The sequence below is a fragment of the Thalassophryne amazonica genome, chromosome 14 (assembly GCF_902500255.1).
Source record: "Thalassophryne amazonica chromosome 14, fThaAma1.1, whole genome shotgun sequence".
Lineage (NCBI taxonomy): Eukaryota > Metazoa > Chordata > Actinopteri > Batrachoidiformes > Batrachoididae > Thalassophryne > Thalassophryne amazonica.
In genome coordinates this window covers 29,476,325-29,488,770 of record NC_047116.1, presented here as the reverse complement: position 1 = coordinate 29,488,770, position 12,446 = coordinate 29,476,325, and the positions used below count along the sequence as shown (strand labels likewise).

Here is a 12,446-nt window from a genome sequence, read left to right as displayed (position 1 = left end):
GGACAGAGCAAAGAGCTGGTCACAACTTCAGGACAGAGCAAAGAACTGGTCACAACTTCAGGACAGAGCAAAGAGCTGGTCACAACTTCAGGACAGAGCAACAAGCAAGTCAGAACTTCTGGTCAGAGTCACAGGATGTCTTCAGTCAAAGACTTTAAAGTGTTGTCTACAGTTGGATCAGGTGCTTTTGGAACATGCCAGAAAATTCGGAGAAAGTCTGATGGAAAAGTAAGTTAATCTAAGTAAATATAATGATTTTCTACTAAGGGCTTTCACTAACGGTTTTCAACTGAAACATATCTGTGACAAATATTAGAAAACTGTTAAAATACTGTTTTTTCTAGTCTTAATACAGATCACACTATCTTCACATAAAAGTGTGAAAATGTTTATGGTCAAACTTGAGTGATCATGTTGATTTTGGGACGTTTTATTGGAGGTGGAGCTGTTCACGGTGCTGAGCTGCTGTTTCAGCCCCAAAGACATGCAGGTTAGGTGGATAAGTTGGTTCCATTCCTCCAGCCAATGCAAAGGAGTCGACACGCCGCTCTCTGATTGGCTGCAGCCTTTGTTTACAACGTAGCACTGGTACCAAAGTCTCTGGAGGAGTGGAACCAACTTTTCGGCCGTCACGCCACAGCCCATCACAGAGCGTGGCGTGATAGCCAATAGCGGCCGACGTATCAGATGGACACTTTAAAAACTGTCCAGGTCTCCCTTGTAAAAAAAAAAAAAAAAAATGATCTTGATCTCAGTGGAACTAACTTGGTTAAATAAACAAAATGCGATGAAATCAGCACATAAGTAAAGTTACTGGACACAGGTGCAAAGCACCTCTTTGTCCAGATCTAATATACAGGAAAGACAACCTGAACTGCAGTTTGCACAAGTTTTTAAAGACATAAACCTTTAGTACATCAGGCCCAGAATGTGTGGTTTCAAGCATTTTTTTTGTTCGTGCCCCTGTCACGAGAAGCGCCCCATTTTCATGAGGGTATAACAAACTAATATATTAATTTACTTTTCGTGATGCCTTCACGGACTGCTGTGAGAATGAGTTGTAAAAATGCCACTTTATATAAATGTTTAATGATGGTGTTTTCTATTCTGTGTTCCTTGATTGGAGAAAGCAGGTATAGAAAATGAATGAATGTGGCGGTTTGCATGTTCTTCTACAAGTATTTGGCACACTTGCGTAGACACAACCCAAATTGCATACATTAAGGCAAATCTATTAAATGGACATTACATGCTATTTTGTACATTTGAAAAATGAAATCTTTAGTGTGCAATGTGAGTAGATCAGGTTGCACATGTTTGTTTGCAGGTGGTATGGAGTTTGCACACATTTGTAAACACTCAAACCTTGAGTACATCATGCCCGATGTGGTCACCTGTAAACATATGGAAGCTATGAAAAGATTTTCCCTTTCTAATATTTTATACTAAAGTTTAATCTTTCATCAAAATTAACAATAAATTAACAATAAAATAGTTGATTGTGGGAACTGACGCGTATGCTTGTATTGAATTCTATGTATTTAAGATTTGTTTTTAATGAAGCCCATTGGTATGTGCAGATCCTGGCATGGAAGGTGGTGGACACCAAGAACATGAGCGAGCATCTCAAGGACAGGCTCATCCAGGAAATCAGCCTCCTGAAGGAGCTCGACCACCCAAATATAGTAAAGTATGTTGATCACTTCATAAAGAAGAAGAAGGTTTACGTTGTGATGGAGTATTGTGAGGGTGGTGATCTGGCCCACGCCATCAAGCGCTGCATCAAAAAAAGGTAAAAACATCATCCTTAATTCGTCTTCACTTTGCAGTATTTCTGCATGTAGTTTTATGTCTGTGCTTTGTAGAAATCTCTGTTGTATTAACTGGTTGTCTGTTCATCCCAACAGTCTTCTCCTCCCTGAGAAATTCATTCGTCAGGTTTTGAGACAGCTCACCTCAGCCCTGGAACACTGCCACAGACGCCCCGATGGCAGTGTCATTCTCCATCAGGACATTAAGCCAGCTAACGTTTTTGTCGACTCCAATTTAAACGTGAAGCTGGGTGATTTTGGACTGGCGGACATCCTCTCCAATAGGAACGAGTACTTGAAAATACAGTCTGGGACGCCTCTCTACATGTGTCCAGTAAGTCCAGTTTCTTGTTCGTTTCTTTTTGAAGTACCTTCTTGTCAGGAGAAATTTCAGAGATTTACAATATGGGTCAGTGCAGAGTACAAAGAGATCGTCCTCAGTAACAGCAGTCGTTTCTGTACCATCACGGGTTTTTTTTCACACCCCTGTCATGATAGTGCCCCATTTTTGTGACACTTTTTTTTTTCATTTTGCCATTTATAATCCCCCCTTCTCTTAACTCTACCATAGCGTTAATGCCCTCCCTCCCCTAAACCTAACCATAACCCCCCCATACCCCACTGTCACCCCACATTTCATGCCCCGTCACAAAATGAAATCGTGCCCCATCACGAAAAAACGGCCTGTACTTTTTGCCACCATGAACTGCCAAGAGACTGGTTTGATGAGCTACGGGGAAGCTTCAGGTTGAGTCCCCTAATTGAAAGAGTACCAACATGACGAGTAAAAAAAAAAACTATTAAAAAATGGTCTCATGACTCGTGGTGCCATCTTGGGGCCAACATAGTGTTCACTGTTAATCTGTCTGCATGGAAATCCATCTTTTTTTCTTATTCGCTGAAAATTGTGCATTTGGAGGCACAAATGGACACAACAAGGGCTTCAAGATGTACAGATTTCCTTCAGATCCAAACAGAAGAAAAATTTGGGAAAATAAAGTCAGCCACGTGGGATGGATGCGACTTCATCATCAAAGTTTTGCGAGGTAAATTTATTGTTCAGTCCCATGTACAGTAAAACTCACCTAAACCACCATCATATAAACCGGATATTTGCAGTCACCAGACAAAAAAGTCCCAAAGTTTTTGTATTGTTTTCCATGCAATAAACACTGTATATATCAGAGTTTGTATAACTCTAAAATATATAAAGAAAAAATATCCCATCTAATTGCAATGTATTTACATTAAAAACCCAGAGTAGTCTGGACATGCAAAGTAACAGAGGTACAAATTAAAGTTCAACATGCTGACACTCGCCGATTTGAGGAAAGCGTGACCAGAGTCATTTCCGTGATTTGAAGCCCAACCATTTATTTTTTCACACCATGCTGAGACTCAGACCTACTATATATACAGCCTGGATGTGTACCTGTTAAATCAGACACAGACTGCAAATCTACAAAACGAAGTCGGAAAAAGATGAAATTGTACAGCTTACCTTTGAAATGGAGGTGATGATTGAAGAAAGAAAAGCTTGCTGAGGGTCATATTAATCCATAATAAAGCATAATCCAGCAACACTGGGACTCTTGCTTCAGGTTCTTTCCCCACTCGAGTTAGTGAGGTCTGGCCAAGAGGTCAGGCTGAGTGCTCCTAATTTCTGGGATTACGCTTTCCAAAATGACAAAAGTCTATGAAGCATAACAACACAAATTGTCATGTCATAAATGCAGAATATAAACTTCTTCCCTTTGTTTTTACAGGAAAAACTCAACAATACTTTCTATCATGAAAAGTCTGATATCTGGGCACTGGGATGTCTCCTTTATGAGCTGTGTGCTTTAAAGTAAGTATTGAAACTCATAACTAAGATGATTGTATCAAATTTGTTTCCAGCAAAATGGAATACTTTTTTGTTGAATTTCTCCTCTTCAGGCCTCTGTTTGCTGGTAAAGGAGGAAAACGTCTTATCAAGAGAGTCAACCGCGGGAAGGTCAAAAGAATTCCATCCCAGTATTCAGACGAGCTGAACTCCCTGATTGGAGACATGCTGCAAGTATTGGTAAGATACACTGCTGCAACAGCATGTTCTATCTTGATCTCATGGATTTGATGAGGGGTTCAAATGCTGATTCATCAAACTTAGTCCATGGGCCAAGCAGGTTTTCGGTACCACTTAAGGAGATGAAACAACACTTAGAATCCAGCCTCAGTGTACCATGGCCTACACAAAAATGTATAACAATCCCAGGGTGGTAGTTATAGCCAGTTAGGGGTCAATGAAGAATGACACAGAGGTCAAAATGTAAAAATACTCTGATCTTGTTAAAAACTATACTACATTATTTGTCTGATCATAATGATTCCAAAAAGGTATAGTTTGCAGTATCTATGACTGAATGTTCTGGAGTTATGGGGTAAGAACAGCACAAATAGCGACAAAGGTCAATTTTGGTTTGTACAGGGGTCAAAAGTTAAAGTTGCTCCAGTTTCAGTAAGAAATGATGCAAATTATTTTTTTGGTTAACAGGGTTTTAAAAAGCAATAGTTTGCATCATGTGCACCATCTTGCTTAGTTATTATGTTACAGGGTAACATATGTCACATATCATAGAATCCAATGGACATCGACCTTGTTTGATTTTACTTTTCAACACAGAACTATTTCATTTATTAATCCTTTTATTTCAACCAATAACTTGCTTCAGACAGATAGTCCAAACCATACCTTTCTGGAATCAATATGATCAGACAAATAATGTAGTATAGTTTTCAACATGATTAAAGCATTTTTACATTTTGACCTCTGTGTAATTCTTCATTGACCCCTAGCTGTTTTGTGTAAGACATGGTACACTGAAACTGGATTCTAAGAGTTGTTTCTTCACCTTATGTGGTACCAATTAGGTCAAAAGTGATGACTGGCTCATAGACTAACTGTAAATGCTTGTGGTTGGGAAGAAATTCAGACATTCTCATTCCATAAAGGAAGCTCATCGCAATAAGCCTTTTCACAGTCACACACGCTTCCGGGTATGACGCACGAGGTCAAAGAGCAAGAGGTGTAAACTGCAGTCTCAAGGCATCATGACTGACTGTGCGAGCAGTGAGAATGACAGAGACTTTATTTTTCCCGTTGGAGTGTTGATTCATTGAGAGATGTTTTGTGAAAATGTAGTATTGGTGTCCAAGGAAGGAAAAACTGAAGGTTATGCTGCACACAAACTGAAAGTTCAGGTTTTGCCTGACTCCATCCACTGCCGAGCCAGACAGTCTGTTCGTAAACATAGAATCAGCTGATCACGCCTTTGCTTTGCGGACCTCTATAAATCTTGCACATTACGTTTCTATTTCCGAGAGTGTGAAATAAATGATTTGTGAAGAATAAAATAAAATTAATGATGGATCTGGTTGGTGAATGGCAGTTGAATGGTGTCTCTATTAAATAATCGTGATGTAACTGCCTAATCCATTTCCCTGCATGTTCTGTGTCATTTATTATAGGCTTATAGGCACATGTGTCTGTGATTTGGATCAATTAATAATGAACACGGGTGGGATAAAACACACTGATTTGTATCACAGTGGAGCAAGGTGACAGATTACGCTGCCCATTTAAAAGAAGATGAAGGCAAATCATTCCCCGACCCGATATCTGAACTCAAGTCCGGCTGGCTGGATGATAAGAGGCGCCATGACTCGACTCATTTAACCTGCACACTGCCACACAATCGCTGGGCCAACGCAACCTGTTGGATGCCGCGCTGTGTGCTACTGGACACTGCGTTATATAAATAATTATTTTGTCGTGGATTAATCATTTGCACTCAGAGGTTGGCTTATAAAACCATCTCTAATTGCTTCGGAAGCACAGAGGAATTTTCTCCAACAGCTTTTCTTATGTGCTTCTTGGGATGGAGAAAGTGTTTGGGATAATCTCAACAGTTGCATTTTCATTCTTTCTTATAAGCATCTGTAAAATTATGCTTATTATGGATTTAGATAGTTTATTGACTGATGCTGCACTGACGGACTGAGCGTCTGTTTACGTTTTTACACCTCTTGACCTTTGAACCAACCTGGTCACACAGGCGCATTTCCAGATTGTGAAAAGGCTTATTATGTGGCTGAATCAAAGACGTCGTCATTCAGTCAACATCTTGGCGAGATCCATATTAAAATCTGTGCACTTTAGTAGCGTGCACTGATCTGGTTTAGTTTAACCTGCGACATGTGATCAAGGTGACCTTTGAGATCTGGAGAACTCATGCGGCTTTAAAAATTCAAGTTTCCCCCCATTAAAAGTATTGTTCTGACTTATCTGTGATGTGTTGTTACATCAAATTCCTCATAAGAAAAAAATGTCTCTCTTTCTAGGACTTTCTGAGGCCGTCCACCGAAGAGATCCTCCACAGCAGCCTGCTCACTCAGCAGAAGAAGAGAGCTGGTGACTCTGCTCATCATCTCCCTGCACCTACAACAGCTGCAGACGTCAGTCCCAGGGAGCCACAAGACACTCCAAAAAAAGCACAGAAGCGGAGACTGGACGTTGAGCAGCATCAGCCAAGAAAGAAGAAGCGAAAAAGTAAGTGTTCTCCCTAAAAACCAGGGCCCATATCCACAAAGCATCTCAAAGCTCTCTCAAAGAGCTCTTAACTTAGCCTAAAGTTTCCCAGCAAAGAATCGTAGCCTAAGAGTGAGCCAGCAGGTGTCTGAGAGCAAGTCTGAGCAAAGAGGGGACAGAAACTCCTGTCTTTGTGAGGAGGTGGGGTTGATCCCGTTGCTAGATATGATGCAGTCCTCTAAGAGCTGTGATTGGTTGTCAGGGAAAGGAGAAATAAAAACAGAAATGCCCTCCTAGTCATGAATGAACAGTAAATCAACCAATCAGTTTATCTGAACTGGATGAAGACGTGTAATCGTGAGAATTATGAATTGTTACACAGCTTGAAAATGTTTGAATGTACGTCGTCCACATGTTGAATATCTATATATTAAAAGCCTGCATAAGTACAAGAGTTTATTTAGTAAGTCCTTTGTAAGTACAGAATATAATTGTAAATATGTTAAAAATACATGCATGACACAAGAAGGTGAAAACACTTATTTCCATTGAGGTCCATTTAAGAATCAAATGACAAAACAGAAGTAGTAATAAAAGAAAATACTACTACTACTACTACTACTACTACTACTACTACTACTACTACTACTACTACTACTACTACTACTACTACTACTAATAATAATAATAATAATAATAATAATAATAATAATAATAATAATACGGGTCCAGTTTGTCAGTTCTCTGCATTACTCATTTTTTCAGTCAGTCTCCACAAAACCTGCTCAAATCATATTATCAAGTTGATTTTGAGAAAATTTATTCTCCCATCCCTATTTATTCCCCACAAAACACAGTATAACTGCAGTTTTCCACACTGTGCAAAATCTGATGTGTTTCTTGTTTCAGTCTGTTGCACTCTGTCATTTAAAGTGAATCATTATGAAATAACTGACACAGTTGTCACATTTGTCTCATAAACAATGAAACAGACAACTTGATAAATGTCTGAGTAACTTTTTTGTCTTTGTTACCCACAGGATCGTGTGACATGGATTGGTGTGCACCTGTGACTGCATCGACCTTCACTTCCCAAACATGATTCTGCTCCTATTTTCTTAAATTAAAATGAGAGGTTAATGCGCTTGGTTTCAGTTCAGAAGGCTCCGGGTTCAAATCCCACCCCTGCCACATTTCTCCATGTAATGTGGAGTTGTGTCAGGAAGGGCATCTGGCATAAAACCTGTGCCAATTCAACATGCAGTTCCACCTTGGATTTGCTGTGGCGACCCCGAGTGCAAAACAAGGGAGCAGCCAAAGGGACTTACTTTGCTATCATATAATTAAATATATCTCTTATTGTGTCTCCTCTTCAGCTAATAAAGTGTATTTTGTGATTCATGAGAGATTTCAAACATGTTGTCTCCTCCCATAATAACACAATGATCAGCATCGACATGAAATTGTCACACAGTCGGTATGAAATTATATTCATTCATTAATTTTCTATACCCACTTATTCCAAGATAAGAAGTTAAGATGTTATTATTACAATGATTATTATAGAGATTATACCTACCATGCTGGTTGGGAATGCCTTGTAATGCCCCAAGAGTTAGAGGACTTGGCTGAGGATAGTGAAATGTGAGATGAGTGTTGCTTTTCGTCCTTGCCGCTTACATGTAGAAAGTTCTCCAGATTCTCTGAATCTTCTGATTATATTATGACTGTAGATGATGGAATCCCTAAATTCCTTGCAATTGAACATTGAAAACATTGTTCTTAAACTGTTGGACTATTTTTTTCACACAGTTGTTCACAAAGTGGTGATCCTTGCACCATCTTTGCTTGTGAATGGCTGAGCCTTTTGGGGATGCTCGTTTTATACCCAGTCATGACACTCACAATTAGTGTCCTCAGTTCCCAAATGCTTATTGAGTGTTGTTAGAAGGAAAGGTGATGTAACACAGTGGTAAACATACCACTGTCCCAGCTTTTTTGAAATGTGTTGCAGGTATCCATTTTAAAATGAGCAAATATTTGCACAAAAACAATAAAGTTTATCAGTTTGAACATTAAATATCTTGTCTTTGTGGTGTATTCAATTGAATATAGGTTGAAGAGGATTTGCAAATCATTGTATTCTGTTTTTATTTACATTTCACACAATGTCCCAACGTCACTGGAATTGGAGTTGTAGCCAGATAATAATTATGGTTATTGTTCTTTTATTGTCATAATTAAACCAACATAATTTATGTCATGATGTGTCTTGTCATTTTACAAGACAACAAATAGTGATGTCATCTGGGTCTCCAGCTGGAAGGTATGAGGTTTCTTCGTTGTATAAGCTAAAATATTTGTGTTTTTAAAACAGACTAGTTTATTTATTCATTCATTCATTGGAAGTACAACACCTGAAGATTATCAATAGGTTAAGTTGTCCAAAAAACAATGTCAATAAATATCTGTGACCAACTTCTCCTAATATCCAGTTTCATTATTTTGTCCATATAACTACTGGATTAAAAATTTGACCTTGACCTTAAATCTTTTTTTCTCCCTCACAGCTCCCTCAACGCTTAGAAAGGATAAAAACTGCAAATAATTTAATACTGGTGTCTTTCTGTCTCTTTTCAATTGTCATCATCGATGAACACCAAAAATAACCACACAATGAACAAAAGCCAGAACACATTGAAAAATAAAATAAAATAATAAAATAATAAGATGAACTTTATTACCGCGAAGTTCAGCTTATCAAAAATAACCACATAACATACAAAAGCCAGAGCACTGAGTGAAAAAATAAAATAACATCATAAAATAATATAATCTGTTCTAAATGTCCACAAAGGACAAAATAATATATAAAATAATCCTGGTGTGTAAAGCTTTAACTTTGTGTAACAGCCATGTAATAGTTAGCTAACTAAAAATCAATGATTAATACAGACTTACATTAACCCATGAGAATATATTTTATAATTTTAGAAAAACAAGTAACATTCAAAATCCGGTTTGGTCATACTCACACTTTAAAAGACCCTAATTAGTTCCTAATTATTTCAAGGAGACAACGTTCAAGTTTGCTCTTGGGTGAGACAACATGGCGGATTATTGACGTCAACCGTACGTGCGGAGTGGTGCCCAATCCAGTGTTGAGAAATCTGGAAATGACGTCATATGTTGAGGAAGTACACAAGCTGATACCAAGTTGGCTGCTCGAGCAATGAACTGGAAAAGATCCGTCTTCTGAGCGTATATTTGGGGACACATGGGAGGAGCTCAGAGCATCCAGATACCCGGTGGAGGAACTGAGGGGTACCACGTCCTCAGAGTAAGAACTTTTTATGCGCAACAGCTGCTAAACGCAGATTAGCTGTTTAGCAGCACAGCGAGGGGCGCAAGCAGATGTTTGCCTTGCAGTACACCATTTACGGCTAACCTAAAATAAGAAATGGAGCCTAATAATCACGAAATGGGGGTAAAAAGTAGCGAAATGGAGCACACTGATCCAGACTGACTCCAAATATGATTCAATTGATTACTTTTATTTAACTATTTTTAAGCAAAATTGAGCGAAATAGAGATTGATAACAACGGAACGGGGTTAAACGTATCGAAATGGAGCAGGCTGACTCCAAATATGATTCAATTAAGTACATTTATTATTATTAGGCAATAGATATTTTGTGGATCTCCTCACTGATTGGCTAGTTCAGATGACATCATCGTAGAGGGTTTTTCAACATGGCGGCGCCCTCGGTATTGAGTGTTGGTTCTAATTTTTCCATCTTTAAATGCTGTTTTGGGTGCCATAAAGTCATTTGAATTGGAACAGAAAATCACCTACTAGTGGAGGGATTCCCTGATGCTAAAAGCAACTCAAAAATGTGGCATAGCTGTGCCTGAAATTATTTCCACCTTGTGGTGAAGATTATTTCCACCGGCGCTTTTCGCCACACAGTGGAACTAATTTCGGGCATGGTGGAAATCATTTTTGCAGTCTTGTAATTTTCTGTGTAGGGCGGGGGTTATAAACAACTTAGTTTTTTATTTGACCTTTAGTGGTGGCCTTTTGTGTAGCTAAGATGATAAAACATTCAAAATGCCATGTTAAACAGAAATAATCTCTTAGATTTGTGATTTCCAAAACCTACAAATTCAAGACAGATTAAAAAGGAAAATACAGAAGTCCACATCGGCACAAAATGAAAATACAGAAGTCCACGTCGGCACGTGTGTTTATCCTGTTTTTCTCTGTCAGTGTCATGTCTGCAAAATCTTCGATCAGTCCACCCCTGAAAATAGTGACTGGTAAAATATGCCAATTTTCAATAATGAAAATCACCAATATTGAGCTACTATCATGAATGTGAAATAAGGAGATCTTAAACTAGTATTATTATTTATTTATTAAGTTATTTATATATATATTTTTTTATTTGCGAAATGGGATGAAATGGGGGACTGATAATAATGAAATGGGGATAAAATAAAATATTAAAACTCCACAAAATGATTGCGTTTAAGATTGTTTAATTAATGTATAAAGTGAAAAATAAGCAACTGCCCTTTAGAATTCAAGAATTTTTCACGGCGAGAGAGGGAAAATATAATCTAAGGGGCTTGTATTATTATATATTGTATTATATTTTTAAAATTGCTGGTGCTCAGACGACCAGGAAAGTTTCTGTGTCTCTATTTGTGGTCCTAAAATACCGCAGTGAAGTTAGTTTTAAGTTGGATATTCGACAGACAGTCGCTCTGGTTAAAGCTCTTCTTTGCTCCGGGTGCAGTGCGCCTCTGAGCAAGCCATTCCAACATTTCAAGTGCATCTGTATTGTAGAATTTACACTAAACACACAGGGATAGAAGACAGCTACGGCGTGTACAGACTTCCTGTTTTCAAAATAAAAATGTGGGATATTCAAACCAGAGATATTGTGTTTAAAGCTATTGAGAAGCTGTTGAGCTAAAGTGCTAATATTTAAAATTAATAAAAAAAAATATGAATAGATTTCAAATGTAAAAACAAGAGGTGTATCTCATGCAGCCAGTGGAGTACTATGATTCCACACTGATTTTGAGTCAATTGATCCCATGACCTGGAAGCTGTTGAGCTAAAATGCTAATATAAAAAAATATATATAAATATATAAAAAATATATAAAAATTAATAAATTTGATTAGATTTCAAATGTAAAAACAAGAGGTGTATATCATGCAGCCAATACAGTACTATGATTCCACATGGATTTTGAGTCAATTGATCACATGACCTGGAAGCTATTGAGCTAAAATGCTAATATTTACATATAGAAGTTCATAAAACATATTTAGAGATTTAAAATGCAAAAACAAGGGGTGTATCTAATGCAGCCAGTGGAGTATCCCACACTGATTTTGAGTCAGCTGATCACATGATCTGCAAACTATTGAGCTAAAATGCTAATATTTATATGTTAAAAAATTAATAAAAAAATATTTAGAGATTTAAAATGTCAAAACAAAGGGTGTATCTAATGCAGCCTGTGGAGCACTATGATTCCACACTGTTTTTGAGTCAATTGATCCCATGACCTGAAAGCTATTGAGTTAAAATGCTAATATTTATATGTAAAAATTAATTTAAAATATTTTGAGATTTAAAATGTAAAAACAAGAGGTGTATTTCATGCAGCCAGTGGAGCACTATGATTCCACACTGATTTTGAGTCAGTTGATCCCATGACCTGGTAGCTATTGAGCTAAAATGCTACTATTTACATATACAATTAATAAAAAATTTGATTAGATTTCAAATGATGGCTACCGTACATGCCGTAGCCATCTTCTAGCCCCGTGTGTTTACTGTAAAGTCTGCAATATGAGTGCACTTGAAATGTTGGAGTGGCTTGCTCAGAGTCGCACTGCACCCAGAGCGAAGAAGAGTTTTAACCGGAGTGAATGTCTGTCGAATATCTGTCAAATATCCAACTTAAAACTAAATTTGATGAAGTCTCTAAAAATATGGAATAACCTGACGGAGGAACTCAAGCGATGCCCAAATATTAATCAGTTTA

General features: G+C 37.8%; 1 protein-coding gene across 1 annotated transcript in view; it reads left to right on the top strand.

Moving 5' to 3' along the window:
• Positions 1-1,708: 1,708 nt before the first annotated feature.
• Positions 1,709-12,446, top strand: part of LOC117524171 (Golgi reassembly-stacking protein 2-like) — a 33,955-nt gene continuing 23,217 nt past the window's right edge. Inside the window, exons 1-2 of the mRNA XM_034185922.1 lie at positions 1,709-1,721; positions 9,585-9,718. Coding sequence (XP_034041813.1) covers positions 9,656-9,718 — 63 coding nt within the window. The 5' untranslated portion in view covers positions 1,709-1,721; positions 9,585-9,655. The remainder of the gene's footprint in view (positions 1,722-9,584; positions 9,719-12,446) is intronic.